The sequence below is a fragment of the Anomaloglossus baeobatrachus genome, chromosome 3 (genome assembly GCF_048569485.1).
Source record: "Anomaloglossus baeobatrachus isolate aAnoBae1 chromosome 3, aAnoBae1.hap1, whole genome shotgun sequence".
Lineage (NCBI taxonomy): Eukaryota > Metazoa > Chordata > Amphibia > Anura > Aromobatidae > Anomaloglossus > Anomaloglossus baeobatrachus.
In genome coordinates this window covers 98,346,592-98,368,239 of record NC_134355.1, presented here as the reverse complement: position 1 = coordinate 98,368,239, position 21,648 = coordinate 98,346,592, and the positions used below count along the sequence as shown (strand labels likewise).

At 49.3% G+C, this 21,648-nt stretch overlaps 1 protein-coding gene across 2 annotated transcripts in view; it reads right to left on the bottom strand.

Annotated features, from left to right (window-relative positions):
- MTIF2 (mitochondrial translational initiation factor 2) overlaps positions 1 to 20,731 on the bottom strand; it is a 104,214-nt gene extending 83,483 nt beyond the window's left edge. The window contains exons 1-5 of one of the 2 annotated variants that reach the window (XM_075338087.1): positions 20,583 to 20,731; positions 16,835 to 17,051; positions 5,423 to 5,543; positions 2,951 to 3,122; positions 2,538 to 2,698 (exon numbers count right to left, since the gene is read on the bottom strand). In XM_075338087.1, coding sequence (XP_075194202.1) covers positions 2,538 to 2,698; positions 2,951 to 3,122; positions 5,423 to 5,543; positions 16,835 to 17,047 — 667 coding nt within the window. In that variant the 5' untranslated portion in view covers positions 17,048 to 17,051; positions 20,583 to 20,731. Of the gene's footprint in view, positions 1 to 2,537; positions 2,699 to 2,950; positions 3,123 to 5,422; positions 5,544 to 16,834; positions 17,052 to 20,482; positions 20,548 to 20,582 lie in introns of those variants that run through there. The other variant, XM_075338088.1, reaches the window with a different exon arrangement.
- Between the last annotated feature and the right edge of the window lie 917 nt (positions 20,732 to 21,648).

Below are 21,648 nucleotides of genomic sequence, written 5' to 3'. Positions count from 1 at the left end.
CCTTTGGTGAATGAGCCCACTCCTTGACCACCTCTGGTGGAAAGGGAAAACGGTCATCAGAACTACACTTTGGGAAGCGTTTGTCAGGACAGGCCCTGGGCTTGGTCACAGTGGCCTGAAAACTGGAGTGGTTAAAGAACACACTCCTTGCTCTCTTAGGTGAGGTAAACTGGTGTTTTTCTACCAGAGAGGGTTGTTCCTCTGATACTGGTGGATTGAGGTCCAGTACAGAATTAATGAACGCAATCAAATCACTAACATCTGCATCACCCTCGGTGAGATCAATGGGGCACATGGAGGTAGCGTCCGAGCCCACAGTAAAAGCATCCTCCTTGTCCTGCGATTCAGCTCGTGAATCAGAGCCGCGGGATGAGGAAGGAGAGGAGCCCCTGCGTCTCCTTTCAGGAGGACGGGGTCTGGGACCAGATGAAGAATCCTCTGCGAGCTCTGCTGCGCGAGCCGTAGCAGCAGGGGCACCCTGTGAAGGGGGCTGATGCATGCTCAGCAGAGTCCGGGACAGCTGTCCCATGGAGTCAGCAAAGGACTGGGAGATAGACTTAGAGAAGGATTCTACCCAAGCCGGGGGTTCAGCCACCGGAGCCGGAGCAGCCGGAGGGACCACTGGGGATGAGACCTCAAGCTGAGGCACCACCATGTTAGAGCAGGCATCACAATGTGGATATGTGCTCGGTTCAGGCAGTACGAGCTTACATGCAGTGCATATAGAGTACAGCCTTGCTCCTTGTGTGAGACATGCTGCTGAAGTGGGGGTTCTGAGCTAGAATGGCCCCCAGAGAGTATATAAGCAGGTCCACAACCGGAGGTTGTGGCTTACCAGACCGTTTTGTGTGCCCTCCAGATCCCACAGGCCGGACCCCCAGAGAGATGCTGCAGCCAGCTCCGATCAGTGTGAGAACGCTGATAAAATGCCGCCGGAGCCAGAAGAGGGGGCAGGGCCAACTCTAAGAGCGGGAACTGGAGGGCAAAGGAGGTATACAGGGGAGGGAATCTTTCCTCAGAGAGGAGTGTCCCTTCCCTGTGCTGAACAGCCGCTGGGCGGAGCCGCACTGTCCCTCTGCATGATTGGCATGCAGGGGCAGTGAAAACGAAAGTAGGCCTCAGGCGAAGCCGGGGCCTAAATTTAACAATGCGGCCGGCTAGCAGGCACCATCGGCGCGGTTCTCCGGTGAAAACCAGAGAACCGGCCGGAAATGTCAGCATAGTTACACAGCCCACTCCCCCCAACAATAAAGTACAAGGGACCCCTCAATAACCACGTCTCATATACTTAGCTTGTGAGACGCAGGGCCAGGTCCCTGAGGGATGAGTGCTCTGTCCGGCAGGATCCAAAAGGGGCTGCGGATGGAGACCAGTCTCCTGCAAGGCAGGAAGAACCGTGCTGGCTCCCACTTCAAGCCAGAGCCCTAGGGGATGGTGAAGGAGCACGGCATGAAGGGCTCCAGCCCTGAAATCAACCTTAACAACACCGCCGACACAGTGGGGTGAGAAGGGACATGCCGGGAGTGCAGGATTGGACCCGCTTTTCTTCAAACTCTTTTCCAAAAAATCAAAATCAGATGAGAATGCATGTGTGGATGTGTGCCTCCTGAACACAAAGCATTGAACTGGCTATAATTGGTTATCCAGGGGGTGTATATGCTCGGAGGGAGGAGCTACACTTTTTAGTGTAGTACTTTGTGTGTCCTCCGGGGCAGAAGCTATACACCCCATGGTCTGGGTCTCCCATAAGGAACGATGAAGAAAACAATAGTGCTATTGCACTTTTTTTTGCAATTTTTCTGCATTTGGAATTTTTTTGCCGTTTTCCAGTACACTATATGGTAAAACTTATGGATTCATTTAAAAGTACAGCTCGTTCCGCAAAAAAAATGAGCTCTCACCTGACCATATTGACTGAAAAATAAAAAAGTTACGTCTCTCAGAAGAAGAATGGCGAAAAATCGGCCGGTCGTGAAGGGGTTAAGCATACTCAAAAAAAGTCCCAAAAATCCTACTAGGGCTTATTTTTTTGGGTAGGTCTTATTTTTGGGGAAACATGGTATATTTAATCCTAGCAGTACATCAGCTGTAATTCCCTTTCACTTATCATTAAGCCGAAAATATAACAAATGTTGAAGCTGTCCAATATGTCAGTATATTGGCCATAATAATAATAATAAGAATAATATTTATTCATTTAAATAGTGCTATTAATTCCACAGCGCTTTACATACGTTGGCAACACTGTCCCCATTGGGGCTCACAATCTAGAGTCCCTATCAGTATGTCTTTGGAGTGTGGGAGGAAACCGGAGAACCCGGAGGAAACCCACGCAAACACAGGGAGAACATACAAACTCCTTGCAGATGGTGTCCTTGGTGGGATTTGAACCTAGGACCCCAGCGCTGCAAGACTGCAGTGCTAACCACTGAGCCACCGTGCCGTCCTGTACATATAGTGATAATGAAACATTAGGAAATAGACTAGAGATATATATTTTACTGCGACAGAAACACAACTCTTCAAGCACATCTTACCACTGAATGCTCCTATATGTTGGGTGATACCACCGGCCTCCATTGCTGTAATTTGGGATTTCCGCAGCTGGTCGAGCAATGTTGTTTTCCCATGGTCTACATGTCCCATTATAGTAACCACAGGGTGTCTGGGCACCAGTAGAGAAGGGTCTGCAGGACCTCTGGAAAGTGAACAAAAATATTATTAGGTCTGAGAGGTTTATTTTGCTTGTACCTTTATTGTTGTATGGACACAAAGGTAATAGAAAAAAGCCTCCCTTTTTTGTCATCCGATATGATCTTTAGCAAAATAAAACATTCACGAAAACCGCAAACACTGGTGTATAAGCTGTGTACTAATGTGAGTGACAGCAATCAATGCCCCACCATGATCAGCCATACAGCAGACTGACCCCGGCTGATGATGACAATACCTTTTCACAGCATCTTTATTCTCCACGACTTTCTCTACTTTCTTCTCCATGTACATGTGCTTCATGCCAGTCTTCTTTATGGCCGCCTTAATCATCTCTTCACTTAGTGCCGACGATGGTTTTAAATGGTCTACATCAAAGTCCGAGAACATGAGAGTCTCATAAACGTCATCTGAAATATTAAATAAGTTTTATTAGGAGCCATGATAAATTCCGTTCTTGTATATTACCAACAATAAAAGTATTGTTCTCTTTAGAACATGAGGAGACGTACAAATACACAAATAGGGACATACCTGTCAATTTAGAGGAGAGAAGTCAGTGATTCCCACCCAGGTGACTTTTCTCTCTCTTGACGGCTTTTTTTTTTAAATGGAATCTGTTTGTAGGATGAACCCTCCTAACCAGTGTATATGGACAGATTGGAAGCTGAATAAAATGATATCTTGATATTTGTGATCCGATGTCTTATTCCAGAGAAATAAATTAACTAATATTAATATGTAAATGAGCAGGTAAGATCTCTGGGCTGGTGATAGTCTCCCTGAGAATCTGCCTCCAAAGCTTATTTATTTATTTATTTTTTTAAACCAAAATGTTTTTATTAAAGATTTGATACAATACATAAATCAGACAAAATCAGGGTCAACATAACCCCAAAATCCCCATCCCTCCCTCCCCCCAAGTGAAAATAAAATAAAAAAAAATCACGTATTTGACTGTTCACCACGTATGATGAATAGATGTCGCAGTTCTCTTTAGAAACTACAATGTCGAAGGGTATACGAGAGGACCAGAATCATCAACATTCTCATCCCGGTTAACATCATGTATGCCAAAAGTTAGATAAAGGCAAACAATGAGTCCACAGAAGGAAGTTACAGTTCCCGCATCCATACAACATTTCAGTTATTTATACCATGGCTTAAAACAAGCCCAATCGGAACCTAAATAAGTCCCTAGATGCCAGACTGGAGTCGTCTATCCACGGGGCCCAGATCGTTTCAAATTTGGCCATAGAATTCCGTTTTAAGTATATTCCCTTCTCCAGGTTTACCATCCAATTGATCTTGTTAAACTCTGATGTGGTTGGAACTTGATCTGAAACCCAATATTGTGCTATTAATTTCCTTGCCATATATAGCATACGGGCAACCGCCACTTTATCCTCCTCCTCCATCTTCAGGTCTTCGATATAAACCAGGATACATACAAAGGGGGTGAGGCTCAGATCTATGGTATACACTCTATTAATGGTTGAAGTCACGCCTCTCCAAAACACCTCCAAACTAGGGCAAGACCACATGTGGAGCATGGACGCTGAGTCCGCCCCACATCGTGGACAAGTGGTGTCCGGTCTGGCACCTATGTCAAACAAAAATTTTGGGGTACGATTGTCTCAGCTGTATGTGATTCATCGAGACTATCTGTGGGCTTCCCCCAGAGACAGATCGGGTAGTCTTTCCAATATTTCCGCCAACTGATTGTCCTCAATAGGACCCAACTCTTGTTCCCATCTCCTTTTAGAGTTTGGTGAATGATGCATTAATAGCCTGTCCAATTCTTCACCATACAATACAGATATCAAATCAGATGAAGCACTTGAGAAAGCTATTCTCTGAATTATTCTATTGCATTGGATCGCATGGCCGGCTATACTGACTTCAGCACTGTATGCATGTCTTAATTGAAGGTATTTATAGAACTCGCCATTCAAAAACCCAAACTCCAATTGTAACTTGGAGAACTCTTTAAAGCTATCCCTGTCCAGTAGCTGCGTGAGTCTGACCAACCCTCTCCCCCTCCAGCCTCCTCCAAAGCTTATTTTAAATGAAAGGCGTTACCGTTGTGATACATGAAGTTCATGAAAGCGGACTGTCAGTCCATACATGTCTCACACTGGTAATGCCTCTTTTCATTTAAAATAAGCTATGGAGGCAGAATCACTGCTCATTTACATACTATGTGTATTTCTCTGCAATAAAATATTGGATCGCAGATATCAAGGTATGACTTTATTCAGCGTCCTATGAGCTATATGCCAATATAGATGACTTAGGGAGTTTACTCTACTGACAAATGCCCTTCAAACTAAGCTTTCACTATAGCGCCACAGCAGTTCATAGTAAATCAAGTGTGCCTGCAATGAAGGCTCCTGCCCCTGCTTCATACTGCTTATAATTCTTTCACAGTGAATCACCTAATAGGTCCCCAATGAAATAATCCTGCAGTGCCAGAATTCCTCATGGGCAAGAGCACCACAATTTTGGACATTGATGCAGGTTCCAGTTAATGGTTTACGCTAAGTGGCCATCAATGTATTATCCTAAAAAACCCTTTAATAAGTATGTTAGTGATGCAGATTCTGTTCAAGTCCCTTGTGCTGATCACATATTCATTGTATCTGGATGCAGTTATTCCATCTCCATTTCCATCTATGTATTTACTAAAAAATAAAAAGAACACACTCACCGATCTCTCTATCCATGGCTTTGGCCAATTCCCGAATGGTCATGTTGTGCCACACTTCTACCAGCTTCTTCTGCTCTTTCACCTTGATTGGCGGTAACTTCCCTTTTTTCTGTACTTTATCCTATGAAATAGTAAAAGAAACTCAGAATCTTTTTTTTTTCTTTCTATGAAACATCTGAGGATTTAGGATAATGTTGGATATTAAATGCAAACTCAAAAATCTCTTTAGTGAAATGCCAGGCCATCTTCTCTCCAACAGTCCTAACTAAAGGGGGCTTTACAAAAAGCAATATCACTAGCGATGGCACCCGCCCCCGTCGTTTGTGCATCACGGGCAAATCACTGCCCGTGGTGCACAATCTAGCTTGTCCGTGTCACACGTACAGCCCTCCCTAACAACGTCGCTGTGGGCGGTGAACAACCTCCCCTGAAAGGGGGAGGTTCATTCGGTGTCACAGCGATGTCACAGAGCGGGCCGCCAATAGACGTGGAGGGGCGGAGAGCAGCCACATCTCCATCACTCCCACCTCGGTGCTCATTGAGGACACAGGTAAGCTGTAGTTCATCGCTCACACTTAGCGATGTGTGCTGCCTCAGGAACGACGAACAACCTGCGACCTCAACAACCAACTATTTTTTGAAAATGAACGACGTGTCAACGATGGACGATTTGGTATTTTCCATCATTAACGGCCGCTCGTTGGTGTCACACGCAATGACGTCGCTAACAATGCCGAATGTGCGTCACGGAATCCATGACCCTGGCGATATATCGTTAGATACGTCGTTGCGTGTAACGGAGCCTTTAGGCCGCAGTCACACAGCAACACCTCCCAGAGCTGCCGGTCGTTTTCTCGGACCGCACACTGGCTCATAGACGTTAACTGATCCATTCAAATATCAGTTTTAAAAACAGATCAGTGTCCGGTCTGTGAGATTCATTGCAGGTCCTTTTCTCATCCATTTTGTGAATTGGACTTGGCCATTAATTTCTATGGGAAATTGTATAATACGGCTGAAACATGCAAGACATACAAGGTATGACCATGTGTACACAAATCCATAAAATGAACAGGATACACAGCATGTCAAAATGACGTTGCTGTGTGCATGCTCCATCTCAAGTCACTTCTTTTAACTGTTTCAGGGTTTGGAAACACTCCATCGGGTAAAAGAAGTGACATGTTGCATCTTCAGGTGGATTCTGCTGGGAAGGTGCCCGCTCTCTATATTTCACAGTATAGTTAAATACACCAGCAGTGAAGCCGTCGCGAAACTGCTAAAGATCCTTCAGCAAAACAACCACTGGCACTTTCCTAAAACGGCTTCGCCTGGGAAACGTTTCAGCGTCTAAAAGGCACCATGTGCGCATAGCCTGCTTCAGTTTTCAGTTTCATCTGTGTTTTTTTAAAGGATCGATTGTGAAGGATCAAAATAAAAGTTCAGAAAATTACCTCCTTCAATTTTTAAAAAGATGAAAAAACAAACAAACAAAAACTAATGCAACATGGAAGCAATACATTAACGGATCCGTACATTATTTGACCAATAATCTGCAAAAACACTAGTGCATGCCCTCATTATCTCCCGCCTTGACTACTGTAACCTCCATGCTCTGTGGCCTCCCTTCTAACACTCTTACTCCCCTCCAATCTATCCTAAATTCTGCTGCCTGACAAATCCACCGATCCCCCCCTGCTATTCCCCAGCCTTTCCTCTCTGCCAATCTATTCACTGGCTTCCCATTGCCCGAAGACTCCATTTCAAAACACTAACCATGACATAGAAAGCCATCCAAAACCTGTCTCCTCCCTACATCTGTGACCTAGTCTCCAGGTACTCATCTGCATCTGTGATCTTCATAAGATCTCCTTCTCTACTCCCCTCGCATCTCCTCTTCATAAAAATCACAAACAAGATTTCTCATGTGCCTCCACCATACTCTGGAATCTGGAATGATCTATCCCAAGACATCAGACGCTCACCTACCATGGAAACCTTCAAAAAGAACCTGAAGACCCACCTCTTCTGATAAGTCTACAACCTGCAGTAACCCTCAGACTGGTACAGCGTCGCACGACCATCTCTACTCTCACCTACTGTATACTCACCTATCCCTTGTAGACTGTGAGCCCTCACGGGCAGGCTCCTCTCTCCTCCTGTACCAGTCTGTGCCTTGAAATGTTCACAATTATTGTACTTGTCCCTATTATGTGTACCCTTTTCACATGTAAAGCGCCATGGAATAAATGGCTCTAAAATAATAATTAACAAGAGAGAGACACAGTTTTATATGGATTTAACAATGCACATGGATGTGTGACTGTAGGCTGCATCCAGGGGTCTAAAGAGTAACATCTGTCCTTGAGGAAAGTGAAATGCCTCACCTGTAAGGAGACATGCAATGCTACTCTGGGAAATTAAATATGCACATTTCTTCTTCAGAAAGGAAGTAGACTTGAACTTTCGCACCACCTGTAAGAATTAGCAATGCTAAAAGTCAATATCGACCCCTTAGGCCGGTTTCACACATCCGGCTTTTCGCCGGTTTGCCGGATCCGGCGCTCTCCCATACAGTGACTACAGTACAGTGACAGCGCAACAAGCGCCGGTCACATGCTGTCATGTGACCGGCGCATGTGACCCGGAAGTTACAGCGCTGTCACTGTACTGTATTGTCTGTACGGGAGAGCGCCGGATCCGGTAAACTGGCGAAAAGCCGGATGTGTGAAACCGGCCTAAATTAGCCTTGTCATATGACTTAGGGTAAAAGCCAAACCAGAAACTCAATTTGCAGACAATTGTTTTGGGATGTTACCGCTCCTCAGTGCAAAGCAAGAGATCTGATTTGGCAGCACGAGAGGCCTCTTACTGAGATCTAAAGGGTAACAACTCTCCTTGTAGAGAGTGACATGCCGCTGTAAGGAGACTTGGAGGCCATGCAATGCCAGAGGCCTCTCATAGTTAAATCAGATCCCTTGCTTTGCACTGAGGGGCAACACCCCGTAACACGTGTCAGAGTTTTTAGTTTGGCTTGTGTGAGGCAAATCCCGGGATATGAAGATGAATTATGACTTCCAGTCATAATCGCTCATCACTCCCTGGCAGTGCCCCCCTCCCTTCTTGTTCTCAATGTCCAGCATCTGTGAAGGTGTTACACCTCCATGGCCATCTCCTGTGATATGGAGATGAGATGATGTGGGAACAATGGACACAGGATGACTCCCTGCCGTGACCCTGTGGTAGGAGCTGCTATCTCATTAGCAAGCTTGGAAGTATCCAGACAGAACGACTCCAGTAAAAAATGGTTCATATCTCGCAAGCCATATTTCCGATAAATATGGCAACCATAAAAATGGTGTCTCCGCATGCGGACGATGCTGGCACACCCTTTTTTATGGGAGCGGGAGCTTGGGAAATACCCCAGGCGTGATATCAGCCAATGTGGAACTAGTAGACAAGTCACGAGTCCTCTCATTCTGTAGCTAAATTCATAGCTGTCACAATGAGAGCGTTGGCGTCCGCCTACGACGCTCCCAGGCCAAGTTATGGCCATATTCCATGTTGTGGATTTTGTCCATAACTCCAGCCAGGGGTGGAGCAGTGCTCCCTCTGAGGTCACTAAGGTAGGAGGGGACCTGGATTTGCCCAGGTTGATAACCCTACTTCGGCCATTTTCCAGTGTTCTTTCGCTGGGGGTCACGTGCAGGAAACATCTGTGGGAGTTCCTGGAAACCTGGTCTACAGCGCCCCCCTGTGGCCAGACGCACAAGGTAACTGATTGAATTGCATACCTGTTTGTAAACCATGCTTTATCTGTAACTGTACTCTGACATATGTATATTCTGTAGATTCCCTATTGTATATATTGTAGTTTCTAGTGTGCTTTAGGCTGATTAAATTATATAATTAATCTTGGGCTGTTCTGTTATCTCGATCTTGAATCCCACGTCTGTGTGTTCGGCTAATAGTTACCGTGAAGCGGTTGGTGGCAGCGAGTTGTGCCAAGGATTATTGTGGGGAGGCCAGTGAGATCCGGGGAGGTTTTATATATTCCGCCCGCGGAGGTCGGGGGAATATATACCCTACTCTCACTGGGGACCCTTCAATAATCGGCATAAGTAGTATAGCGGCCTCCTTGCTTATTGTCGGGCAATTCCATAATTGGCCTGACTATAAGAGGGGCGCTAGAGAGCGCGTCACGTGCTCTGTCTGTCGGTCGGGAGGTATAAAGGAGGGGTGACCCCCACTTGTTACCCCCCGATTGTGACGTACTGGTAGCCAGCGCGGGGGATTTCTGAGTGACCCCCCCCGGTGGTTCGTGACATATTGGTGGCATAGCGGTGGGATCGAGATAATAGTGTGTGTGAGTGTGAGACCCATACTCCCAGACACTAAAGACTGCCTGCAGCAGCTGTGGCTGCTGGGGTCTTCAGACTAGCTCAACACTAGAGTGTCAGAGTGCAGATACTGTAAGGTGTGTGGAGGCATCAGGTGTCAGTTCTGTGTCAGTGACCAAAAGTCTGCAAGAATGGCTGATGGCACCAGGAGCAGAGCTAGGCAACTGGCCAATGCTAAAGCAGGAGCCGAAGAGAGGGAGGACGGTGCTGTGGACAGTAATGAGGAGGTTGCCCACGAGTCCTCCAGGAGCTCGACGCCAGAAAACCGTTCTGCAGAGGACAGCGCACAACCTGGCACTGCTGGACAAGATGAGGAGCAGCTCGCCCAAGGGTCCTCAACGAGCCAGATGCCAGCCCTCCGCTCTGAAATGGACAGTGAATCACCTGGCTCTGCAGCGTGCCGCAGATCACCACTTGCCAATCCCTCCGGCCTGAGAGGTGCAGAGGCCCTCCTTCAAGCTGCCTTGGCCAGGCTTATGGCTGGAGACCGGGATACCTACGAGATACTCATGGCCGAGCGTGGGCGACAGGCAGCGCGTGACGCTGAGGCTGCGGAGCGGCAAGCAGCGCGTGACGCTGAGGCTGCGGAACGGCAAGCAGCGCGTGAGGCTGCGGAGCGGCAGGCAGCGCGTGAAGAGCGAGAGCGACAGGCAGACCGTGACTACCAGCTGCAGCTAGCTCAGCTCCGGCCCTCATCAGCCACATGTGACCTTCAAAACACCAAACTTCCAAAGGTCCGTGTTGAGGACTTCCCAGTGCTGGAGAAGGATGGAGACTTGGACTCTTTCCTGACTGCTTTTGAACGGACTTGCTTGCAGCACCATCTGGACAAGGATCAGTGGGCCAAATACCTGACCCCCCGTCTAAGGGGTAAGGCCCTGGATATCCTTGGGGACTTGCCTGCTGAGGCAGATCAGGGCTACGACACCATCAAGCGGGCCCTGATCCAACAGTACAACCTCACTCCGGAGTCCTACCGCAAGAAGTTCCGGACCCTGCAAAAGGGACCAAAGGACTCCTGGGCTGACCACCGGCGGGCACTTGCCCGAGCTGCCGACCACTGGACCCAAGGCCTGCAGCTTTCCACCGGACCGGAGATCCTGGACTTGTTCATCACGGAGCAACTCTTGTGGAACTGCCCTGAGGATCTCCGCCAGTTCATCCGAGACCAGAAGCCAAAGGGGTCCACGGCTACAGCTGCCCTGGCCGATGACTACACCAACAATCGGGCTCCTGAGGCCAGGAGAGCAGCCACCAGCAGCACCTGGAGAGGGGGTAAGATGAATTCTACGACTGCCCCACCTGCCCCTAGACTGCAGGGGGTGTCCCCCTCAACTCCCCTCTCCAGGCCCGTGGCAGAACCAAGACGGTGCCACCAGTGCAACCTACCTGGACACTTCAAGGCCATGTGCCCTCAGCGTCCCAAGGCCCCGGCTCCGTCCCAAGGGCCGCCCAAGGTGTATTGTGTGGGTGGGGGTGGTGGTAGGTCCCTGGACAGCTTCCAACCTGTCACCGTCGGCCGGTCTGTGACCATAGGACTGCGAGACAGCGCCTCGGAGGTGACTCTGGTGCGGCCTGACATGGTGTCCCCCCAAGACTTGATCCCGGGAAAAACCCTCGCTGTCTCCGGGATTGGAGGCATTGACCCGGCGCTGCCTGTTGCTGACATTTATGTGGACTGGGGCGCAGGGCGAGGGGTGAGGGAGGTGGGGGTAACTGATCGGATCCCTGCAAACGTGCTACTTGGGACAGATTTGGGGCAGATAACCTCCCAGTTTGGGCCCCCCCCAAGGGCTGAACCTTCAGCCAGTACGGACATGACTCCTGACAATGTTAATGTGTTATCTATGAATGATGTGAGAGAGGGGGGAGTGAACTCTGATATTTCTGCTTGCACAGACACCATAGACACACACACAGCTGCAGCTGTGACAGGGGAGGGGGTCAGAGAAAGGTGTGACAATGCCTCTACAAGTAATCAGCCTGTGAGCTGGGATCTGCTGCCCTCTGCAGGGATAAGCAGAGAGCAGGGTGCTGCAGGGGGAGGACCAGTGTGTGGGGTGGGGGCTACCACAGCAAATGTGGGGTCCCCAGAGATTTCACAGCGGGGTTCTGTTGCTGCAGGAGGGGAACAGGCAGGTGAGATTGGGGCCGGTCCAGGAGCGGAAGTGCTCCCAGGTAAGATCTCGGTGCATGGTTCCCCCACAACCGGGGTGTCAGGAAGCCAGGTCGGTCTGCCTGAACCGGCGACTTGGTCAGGAACGGAGGAGGAGCAGGCACGACCCACGGTCGCAGCGGCTGTGGCCGCTGTCACCCGCAGTGGGAGTGCTGGAAGCCAAGGGGCCTCCCGGAGGTCCGATAGCTCTTCCCCTTCTGACCAAGTGGCAGCCGAGTCAGGTGGAGGCCAGGACACAGGTCCCGGGGTACTGACTGAAGATGTGACAGTCTCGTCGATTCTGGCCACATCTAGTCAGGGGTTTCAGGCAGCGTTAGAAGCTGACGACAGCCTGAAAGCTCTAAAGGAGCAGGCGGCACAGCCTCCCTCGGACTCGGACCCGGAGCGAGTGGTCTGGGACCAAGGACGGCTGTACCGGGCCACGGTCCAGCAGGGTTCACCGGAGGCGTGGCCCAGGGACCGACAGTTGGTGGTACCCTATCCGTTCCGGACGGAGTTGTTGCGGATCGCACATGAGATTCCGATGGCCGGACACCTAGGGATCGCTAAGACCAAGGCCAGGTTAAACCAGCATTTCTACTGGCCAAAAATGGGGGCCGATGTGGCTGCCTACTGCCGTTCGTGTGAAACCTGTCAGAGAGTGGGGAAGGCGGGGCCACACCCCAAAGCCCCACTAGTATCTCTGCCAATCATCGATGAGCCTTTCAGGAGGGTGGCTGTGGATCTGGTCGGCCCGCTGGCCATCCCCAGCAGCTCCGGGAAACGCTTCATACTGACTGTAGTGGACTATGCCACCCGGTACCCAGAAGCAGTGGCCTTGTCGTCCATTCGGGCTGACAAGGTGGCCACCGCATTGCTGGAGATTTTCTCCCGAGTGGGTTTTCCCCAGGAAATGCTCACTGACCGGGGGACCCAATTCATGTCCCAGCTGATGGAGGCCCTCTGTAAGCAAGTCCAGGTGCGACATCTGGTGGCCAGCCCGTACCATCCACAGACTAATGGCCTGTGCGAGCGGTTTAATGGCACCTTAAAGCAGATGCTTAAGATGTTGGTCGACTCCCATGGGCGTGACTGGGAGCGGTATCTCCCACACCTGTTATTTGCTTACCGGGAGGTTCCACAGGCCTCAACAGGATTCTCACCGTTTGAGCTCCTGTACGGGCGACGTGTGCGGGGCCCCCTGGCTCTGGTGAAAGAGGCTTGGGAAGGGGATTTGGCCACCCCTGGAGTGTCGGTTATCGAGTATGTCATGCGCTTCCGGGACAAAATGCAGGCCTTGACGCAACTGGTACACGACAATATGGCTCAAGCCCAGGCCGATCAGAAGCGTTGGTACGACCAGAACGCTTGTGAGAGGACCTACCAAGTGGGTCAAAAGGTGTGGGTACTGGTCCCCGTACCACAGGACAAGCTTCAGGCAGCCTGGGAAGGCCCATACCTCGTGTACCAGCAGCTCAACCCTGTGACGTACCTGGTCACCCTGGACCCTGCCCGTGGAAGGCGGAAGCCCTTCCATGTGAACATGATGAAGGCACATCATGAGCGGGAGGCATGTGCGCTCCCCGTGTGCAACCTGCCCGAGGAGGGAGAAGCGGAAACCCTCTTGGATATGCTAGCCCAGGTTAGGGCAGGCGGATCCATTGAGGATGTGGAGGTTGGCCACCAGCTCTTGGAGGACCAACGGTCCCAGCTGTGGGCCACCCTCCTCCCCTTCCGGGGGTTGTTTACCAACCAGCCCGGAAGGACTGACTTGGCTGTCCATCAGGTGGACACTGGGGATCATCCCCCGATCCGTCGTTCAGCATATCGGGTCTCCCTGGAGGTGCAGCAACACATGCGCCAGGAGATTGACGAGATGCTGAAGCTGGGGGTGATCCAGGCATCCAACAGCGCTTGGGCCTCGCCTGTAGTCCTCGTCCCTAAGAAGGACCGAACCACTCGGTTCTGCGTGGACTACAGGGGGCTCAATGCTGTCACGGTCGCCGATGCGTACCCAATGCCACGCATCGATGACCTGCTCGATCAGTTGGCCGGGGCTCAGTACCTGACCATCATGGACCTGAGCCGGGGATATTGGCAGATCCCCCTGACTCGCAAGGCCAGGGAACGCTCTGCCTTTATTACCCCATTTGGACTATACGAGTCCACGGTGATGCCATTCGGGATGAGGAATGCCCCTGCCACTTTCCAGCGGATGGTCAACACCCTGCTCAAGGGACTTGAAGGGTACGCGGCCGCGTACCTGGATGACATTGCCGTCTTCAGTCCCACCTGGGAGGACCACCTAGAGCATCTAGCACAGGTGCTCAGGCGGATCCACCGGGCAGGTTTGACCATCAAGCCGGGAAAGTGTCAGCTGGCCATGAGCGAGGTCCAGTACCTCGGTCACCGGGTAGGCGGGAGAACACTGAAGCCCGAGCCTGAGAAAGTGGAGGCCATCGCATCCTGGCCCACCCCCAGGACCAAGAAGCAGGTGATGTCCTTCTTAGGGACCGCCGGGTACTATAGGAGGTTTGTTCCACGCTATAGTAGCCTGGCAAAGCCCTTGACGGACCTCACCAAGAAGAAGCTGCCCTCTGCAGTCGATTGGACAATGGACTGCGAGACAGCCTTCCAGGCCCTAAAGGACGCCCTGTCCAGCCCGCCCGTGCTACAGGCAGCCGACTTCACGCGGCCGTTTGTAGTACAGACCGACGCCAGTGACTTCGGCCTCGGTGCGGTGCTCAGCCAGGTGGACTCTGCGAGCCAAGAGCACCCAGTCTTGTACCTGAGCAGGAAGCTGTTACCAAGGGAAGTGGCCTATTCCACGATGGAGAAGGAGTGCCTGGCCATAGTGTGGGCCCTGCAGCGTCTGCAACCCTATCTATACGGGCGCCACTTCATCGTGGAGACGGACCACAATCCCCTCAGCTGGTTGCACACCGTCTCTGGGACGAATGGGCGATTGTTGCGATGGAGCCTTGCGCTCCAGCAATACAACTTCACCATTCGCCACAAAAGGGGCCGTGACCACGGTAACGCAGACGGGCTGTCCCGACAAGGAGAGGTCGCGGACGGGCGCACGGGGGAACACCGGAGTGTGCTGCCCCCTAGCGCCCTCAAAAGGGGGGAGGTGTGAGGCAAATCCCGGGATATGAAGATGAATTATGACTTCCAGTCATAATCGCTCATCACTCCCTGGCAGTGCCCCCCTCCCTTCTTGTTCTCAATGTCCAGCATCTGTGAAGGTGTTACACCTCCATGGCCATCTCCTGTGATATGGAGATGAGATGATGTGGGAACAATGGACACAGGATGACTCCCTGCCGTGACCCTGTGGTAGGAGCTGCTATCTCATTAGCAAGCTTGGAAGTATCCAGACAGAACGACTCCAGTAAAAAATGGTTCATATCTCGCAAGCCATATTTCCGATAAATATGGCAACCATAAAAATGGTGTCTCCGCATGCGGACGATGCTGGCACACCCTTTTTTATGGGAGCGGGAGCTTGGGAAATACCCCAGGCGTGATATCAGCCAATGTGGAACTAGTAGACAAGTCACGAGTCCTCTCATTCTGTAGCTAAATTCATAGCTGTCACAATGAGAGCGTTGGCGTCCGCCTACGACGCTCCCAGGCCAAGTTATGGCCATATTCCATGTTGTGGATTTTGTCCATAACTCCAGCCAGGGGTGGAGCAGTGCTCCCTCTGAGGTCACTAAGGTAGGAGGGGACCTGGATTTGCCCAGGTTGATAACCCTACTTCGGCCATTTTCCAGTGTTCTTTCGCTGGGGGTCACGTGCAGGAAACATCTGTGGGAGTTCCTGGAAACCTGGTCTACAGCAACCCCCTGTGGCCAGACGCACAAGGTAACTGATTGAATTGCATACCTGTTTGTAAACCATGCTTTATCTGTAACTGTACTCTGACATATGTATATTCTGTAGATTCCCTATTGTATATATTGTAGTTTCTAGTGTGCTTTAGGCTGATTAAATTATATAATTAATCTTGGGCTGTTCTGTTATCTCGATCTTGAATCCCACGTCTGTGTGTTCGGCTAATAGTTACCGTGAAGCGGTTGGTGGCAGCGAGTTGTGCCAAGGATTATTGTGGGGAGGCCAGTGAGATCCGGGGAGGTTTTATATATTCCGCCCGCGGAGGTCGGGGGAATATATACCCTACTCTCACTGGGGACCCTTCAATAATCGGCATAAGTAGTATAGCGGCCTCCTTGCTTATTGTCGGGCAATTCCATAATTGGCCTGACTATAAGAGGGGCGCTAGAGAGCGCGTCACGTGCTCTGTCTGTCGGTCGGGAGGTATAAAGGAGGGGTGACCCCCACTTGTTACCCCCCGATTGTGACGTACTGGTAGCCAGCGCGGGGGATTTCTGAGTGACCCCCCCGGTGGTTCGTGACAGCTTGTATCCCAAGTCATCTGCCAAGTCTATTTGAAGGTTTGATACTAATTTTTAGGATCACGAATTCCAGTAGGAGGTACTATTGTTCAAGTCCTCCTCCTCTCTGAAGTGGAAATTGGCATGGCTGCAGAACCAGTGGAAACACCAAATGGGCCGGATGTGAATTGACTCATCAATGGGATATACTTTTGTGGCAGGTGATAGTACACAATGCCTTCTCTAACCAATGTCACTGCTGCATTTCTAGAAATATGAAATGTATATATTTACATAAATTAATGCAGTTGAATTCTCTACTAAACAAATTAAAAAGCTACTCCTCTACCTACGTGGCCTGTTAAAATGGTACTGATCATGCAGGTTGTACACAAGCCCCATTATAGTCCTGTCCCAAATGTGCGATCAGTGCTGTACACAGTGGAGGCGTTAGTACCTTCTTGGCAGATAGACTGTATTGCTGTCTGGTCATCTTCAAAAACGGGCTTGCTTGAGGGCAATGGGAAGCGGCCAGCAAGGACTGAGGAAGGAACGGCACAGGTCTCCATTGTCTGGTAGATAGATGTCTGAGGCACTGGAAATTGGACTGTCGGCAGACATTGTGCACCTGGACAACCTGTTCTATCCGCTGTAAGATATTCCTGTTCATTTTCCTACACAGGGTAAAATCAGCAACAGAAATACAATTAAAAAGAGTCTGGAAAGTCATGTCAAATGAGAAAATGCTGCTGCAGTTTTCAGCAAAAACCCAGATCTGAAACCAGCTGTATAGGGTCAGTAACAGGGGACAAACACATGTGAATGCTAGGATGTGCCATCACTTTTATATCACTCTACAGTTGTGGCCAAAAGTTTTGAGACTTTTTCTAGACTGCAATTTACCTGGCTGCTGGATTTCGGCTTCTGATCCTTATCTTGACTGATGACCCCTTCTTTAATCAGTGCTTGGAGTTTATCACACTTTCTGGGTTTTTGTTAGTCCACCAACTTGGGGAGCCCACTCCCTTCTCTGGATGCTTTTCTATTGACATGACACAGGACTCATAGCAGTGCTCTCCTTTTCTTCTCCAATCACTCTTCCAGATAACCAAACCGTCTAAAAAAGAAATTAACTTTCCCCCAGTCCTAAACAGTTCAGACGCTGTACTGGGATAAAGTTATTTTCTTTGATGAAGCTTCTTCAGGCTGTTTGTGACATCTGATGATTGTCCAGAGAAGAAAAAGTGAGTGCTACCAGGAGCCCAGTGTCAGGTCATCACCAAAGCCTCCTGAGACCATTCATGTGAGGGGGCTATTAATCCATGGAGGGGGCTCACTCACAATATTACCTAAAATCACTGCCAATAACTAAACATCCTCCAAGAGCAACTGATCCCAACAATTCAGGAGCAATTTGGTGAACAGAGAATTTTCCAGAATGATGGAGACCACGTCACAAGGCAAAAAGGGCTCGGTGAAAAAAAAACACTGAGATGTTGGGTCCAGAAAACGTCCCAGATCTCAATCCCATTGAGAACCTGTGGTCAATCCTCAAAAAGCAGTGGCCAAACAAACAGAAATTGTGATCAAATCCAAGCACCGATTAGACAAGAAGGGGTTGTCCTCAGTCAGGATTTGTCCAAGAAACCCATACCCAGCCGCCAGGGTGAAGGGCAGAAGTCGTGAAAAATAAAATTCATCTCTGGAAATAGTCAGAAACTTTATCAAGAAAAGTTTAAAAAAGTAATAAATGGTTATATCTTCTCTTCAGTAACCATAGACTTATAGAGCTACAAAAAAAAAAAAAAGCGGTCAATATTTTTGTCAGTCTCAAAATTTTTGAATGTAAAGTTATTCTCAGGATCATGGGGTCTTACAAAATTTAACCAAATAGGCTCAGGTATAGCTCTATGTGCACCCAAGTGGCTGGAGGGCCACCCTGAAGGGGAACGCAATGAACGGACCACAGTGTTGCTCCTTAATGGGGTCGTCTGGGCTGAAATGAAAAGTCTGTAGTCTACGTGACAGCAGATGAGAGCATCCTCTGTTCTCCATATTGAAGCACCACTTCAGCTGTTTTTTTTTTGCAGCACTGAGAGGGCACTTTCAAGGGAACCTGTCACCAGGTTTTTCCCTTATAAGCTGCGACCACCACCAGAAAGCTCTTATCTACAGCGTCCCAAAATACTGTATATAAAAGAGCCCAGGGTCTTCGTCTTCTTGTTTGCCCCTTCTCCTGCCTCCTCTGTTTCTTTGACAAGTCACTGATCATTCAGTGTCCTGCCTCCTGTCTTAAGAAGATGTCATAAAAAAAAATAAATATTCAATAACTGAAAAAATGTATTCATGTTTTGTTTAAATATTATTATTTGTTTTTAATTGAGCAAAATATAAAATAAAATAAAAAAAAAAAGTTTGATATTTTCCACACTTAAACACTAGGGGGAGCAGCTGCTGAAATCCTACAGAAATCCCACTGTAGAAGTAGCTCACATTACAGCTGCAGTAAAGTGGGCAGAATCTGCTCTCCTGTGTGTGATGTCACCTCCCATCCCAATCTGTATGTTTCCAAAAGGATAAGAGAATGAAGTTTAGACCTAAGACACACGGCATGAAAATCGGAGCGAGTGGAATGCGATAAAACATCGCATTCCATTCTGACCAATATTACTCTATGGGGCAGCACCCAGGAGCGATTATTTTCTCAGCCCCAATTGGACCGAGAAAACAATCGCAGCATGCTTCTAGTGCAAAAAAAATTCCTCTCTCTCTCACACCCATTCAAGTCTATGGGGCGGGAGAAAAACTGCACTGCACTCGCATTACACCGGTGTACCACTAGTGCAGAGAGAGAATGGCAATAGCCGCCTACGAAGGAGAGAGGAAGATAAATCCCTCCCCTCTGCAGCACCGCCCTCCCCTCCTCAGTGCCGGCCCGCCCCTCGTCAGCACCGCCCTCCCCTCCTCAGTGCCGGCCCGCCCCTCGTCAGCACCGCCCTCCCCTCCTCAGTGCCGGCTCGGCCCCTGCAGCTGTGGTCTGATCGCACGATCGGACCTCAATCTCAGTGACACGTGCATGACACTCGGCTCCCGCTGTGCTGCCGGCGTGTGCTGAGTGTCATGAGAGGATCGCAGTAGTCCCCCGTGTGGCCCCAGCCTTAGGGACACAGTGCGGAGCCATTTTCATGGTGACCACAAATGTCTAACGTGTCACCAAGGACAGCAGGCAGTATCACACAGGATAGGATTAGATACACAGCTCAGCAGACAGTATCACAGCTGGAGCTGGTATCAACCCCACAAATATTACCCCGTATGCCAACACATCAGGGCAACGGGAAGAGCCAGGTCCAGCACCAGAATTGGCGCATCTAATGGATGCGCCAGTTCTGGGGCAACTGGTAGGCTGCTATACTTAGGCTGGAAAGGGACAAATAACGATGGCCCTTCCCACCCTAATAATATCAGCTCCTAGTTGTCTGCTGAACCTTGGCTAGTTTTAGGAAAATGGAGGGGACCCCACGTCATTTATTTATATTTTTAAATAAAACAATTAAAAAATAAGCGTGGGATCCCCTCTAATTTTAATAAACAGCCAAGATACAGCAGAGAGCTGAGGGTTGCAGCCTGCAGCTGGTCCTGTGCTGGATATGAAAACTAGGGGGGGGGACCCCATGTCATTTTCTTTTTATGCTGTAAAACAGCTGTCCAAGCTAGCTGTCTCTATATCGTTATTCTGTTTCGTCTATTTTATATGTTCTTTCTTCATAGCTCTCTATTTTATCTGTTCTATCATTCTATATCTACCTATAATTTTTCAGGCTTTGGACATCTTTTATACAAAAATATTCATTTCAGTATCATGCATTTTTTACCGGTACCAGTCACACGTATGCAAACACGGACATCACACGGATGACCATACAGTTACGTGTGGCTTGCACCTGTTTAGACACGGACGTCTGAAAGGGGCCTAATACACAGTGCACGGATAATTGAGGCCAGTAAAGCGAAAAATAAACGCTGTTTACTTTACAAATCTCCCACAGCGTGGAACAGAAAGCTCAGCATTTAGAGGAACTACAAGTACCAGCACGTCACCCACACGTTTAATCACAGGCGGTGATGGCCTCAGTCATGGCTTCTACTAAATGTAATAGGAGCCGCAGTCCCATGTGAACACCCGGCAAGAGCAGCAACATTACCTCTGTGCGGCTTATAGGGTGAGCACGCCGACCTCTGCCGCCGATCACGTGATATGCGCACTCCTACGTCACGCCGGAAGGTGCCGACACTAGAGGCAAAAGCTGTCTGTGAGCCGGTGTCTGTGATGTCGTCATAATCGAGAGAACAACGCTGGGACATATAGTGGCGCCGTATTCTTCCACTGTAAAGTCAGTGATGACGCTGCACCGCAGGGAGTCATTACATTTCACTTTTTAGTGGATATTTTTGGACGTCGACAAAATGGCGCCGTAACAGGAAGATCCTTACCATCCCCATGTGCTTGGAGACCCGTCCTCCATCTTTGTTTTGGGCTAATAAGAAAACTAGCAGAAGTGTCACCATTCTACATGCGCACAAATATATACACACAGGGGTGGACACAGATAAAAGTGGACCCTTTGCAGTCCAATAGACTAGTACATGTTTTTTTCCTGGCTCCCTTTTGAAGCTTATAGAGAAAAATGTCACCCAAACCAAACAGTTCTGTAGTGTCTTTCACCACACAGTGGTCTGGAGTTTTCATGAAATTACATGCAGTTTGCATGGACAGCGCAGCAGAATTTCTACACAAAAAAGCAGCAGGGCCCTGGTTCAGTTTTTCTGATTTTTCTCTTTAGGCTATGTGTGCACTGAGCGTTTTTTACCGCTTTTTTGCGTGTTTTTCGGGTGCGTTTTTGTCAAGAAAACTGCATGACTTTGCTTCCCCAGCAAAGGCTATGAGTTTTCATTTTTGCTGTCTGCACACAGCGCTTTTTTTAGCTGCATGTTTGTGGTTTCCACAAAAACGCAGCATGTCAATTATTCCTGCGTTTTTCACCCATTGAGGTCAATGAGATGTTCAAAAACGCAATGGAAAACGCAAATTGCAAATATAGCTGCGTTTCTATGACTAAAAACGCAGCTATAAACGCAGGGGTGGGTAGTACAGTGACGTGTACAGGAAGAGGATTCCTTGTGTTGGTAAACACGGAAGAGTGAATCCTCCCGTTACCACCACCGATGCTTCCACCTCCCGTCAGGTGCCGTGTCCGGACAGGAGGTGGA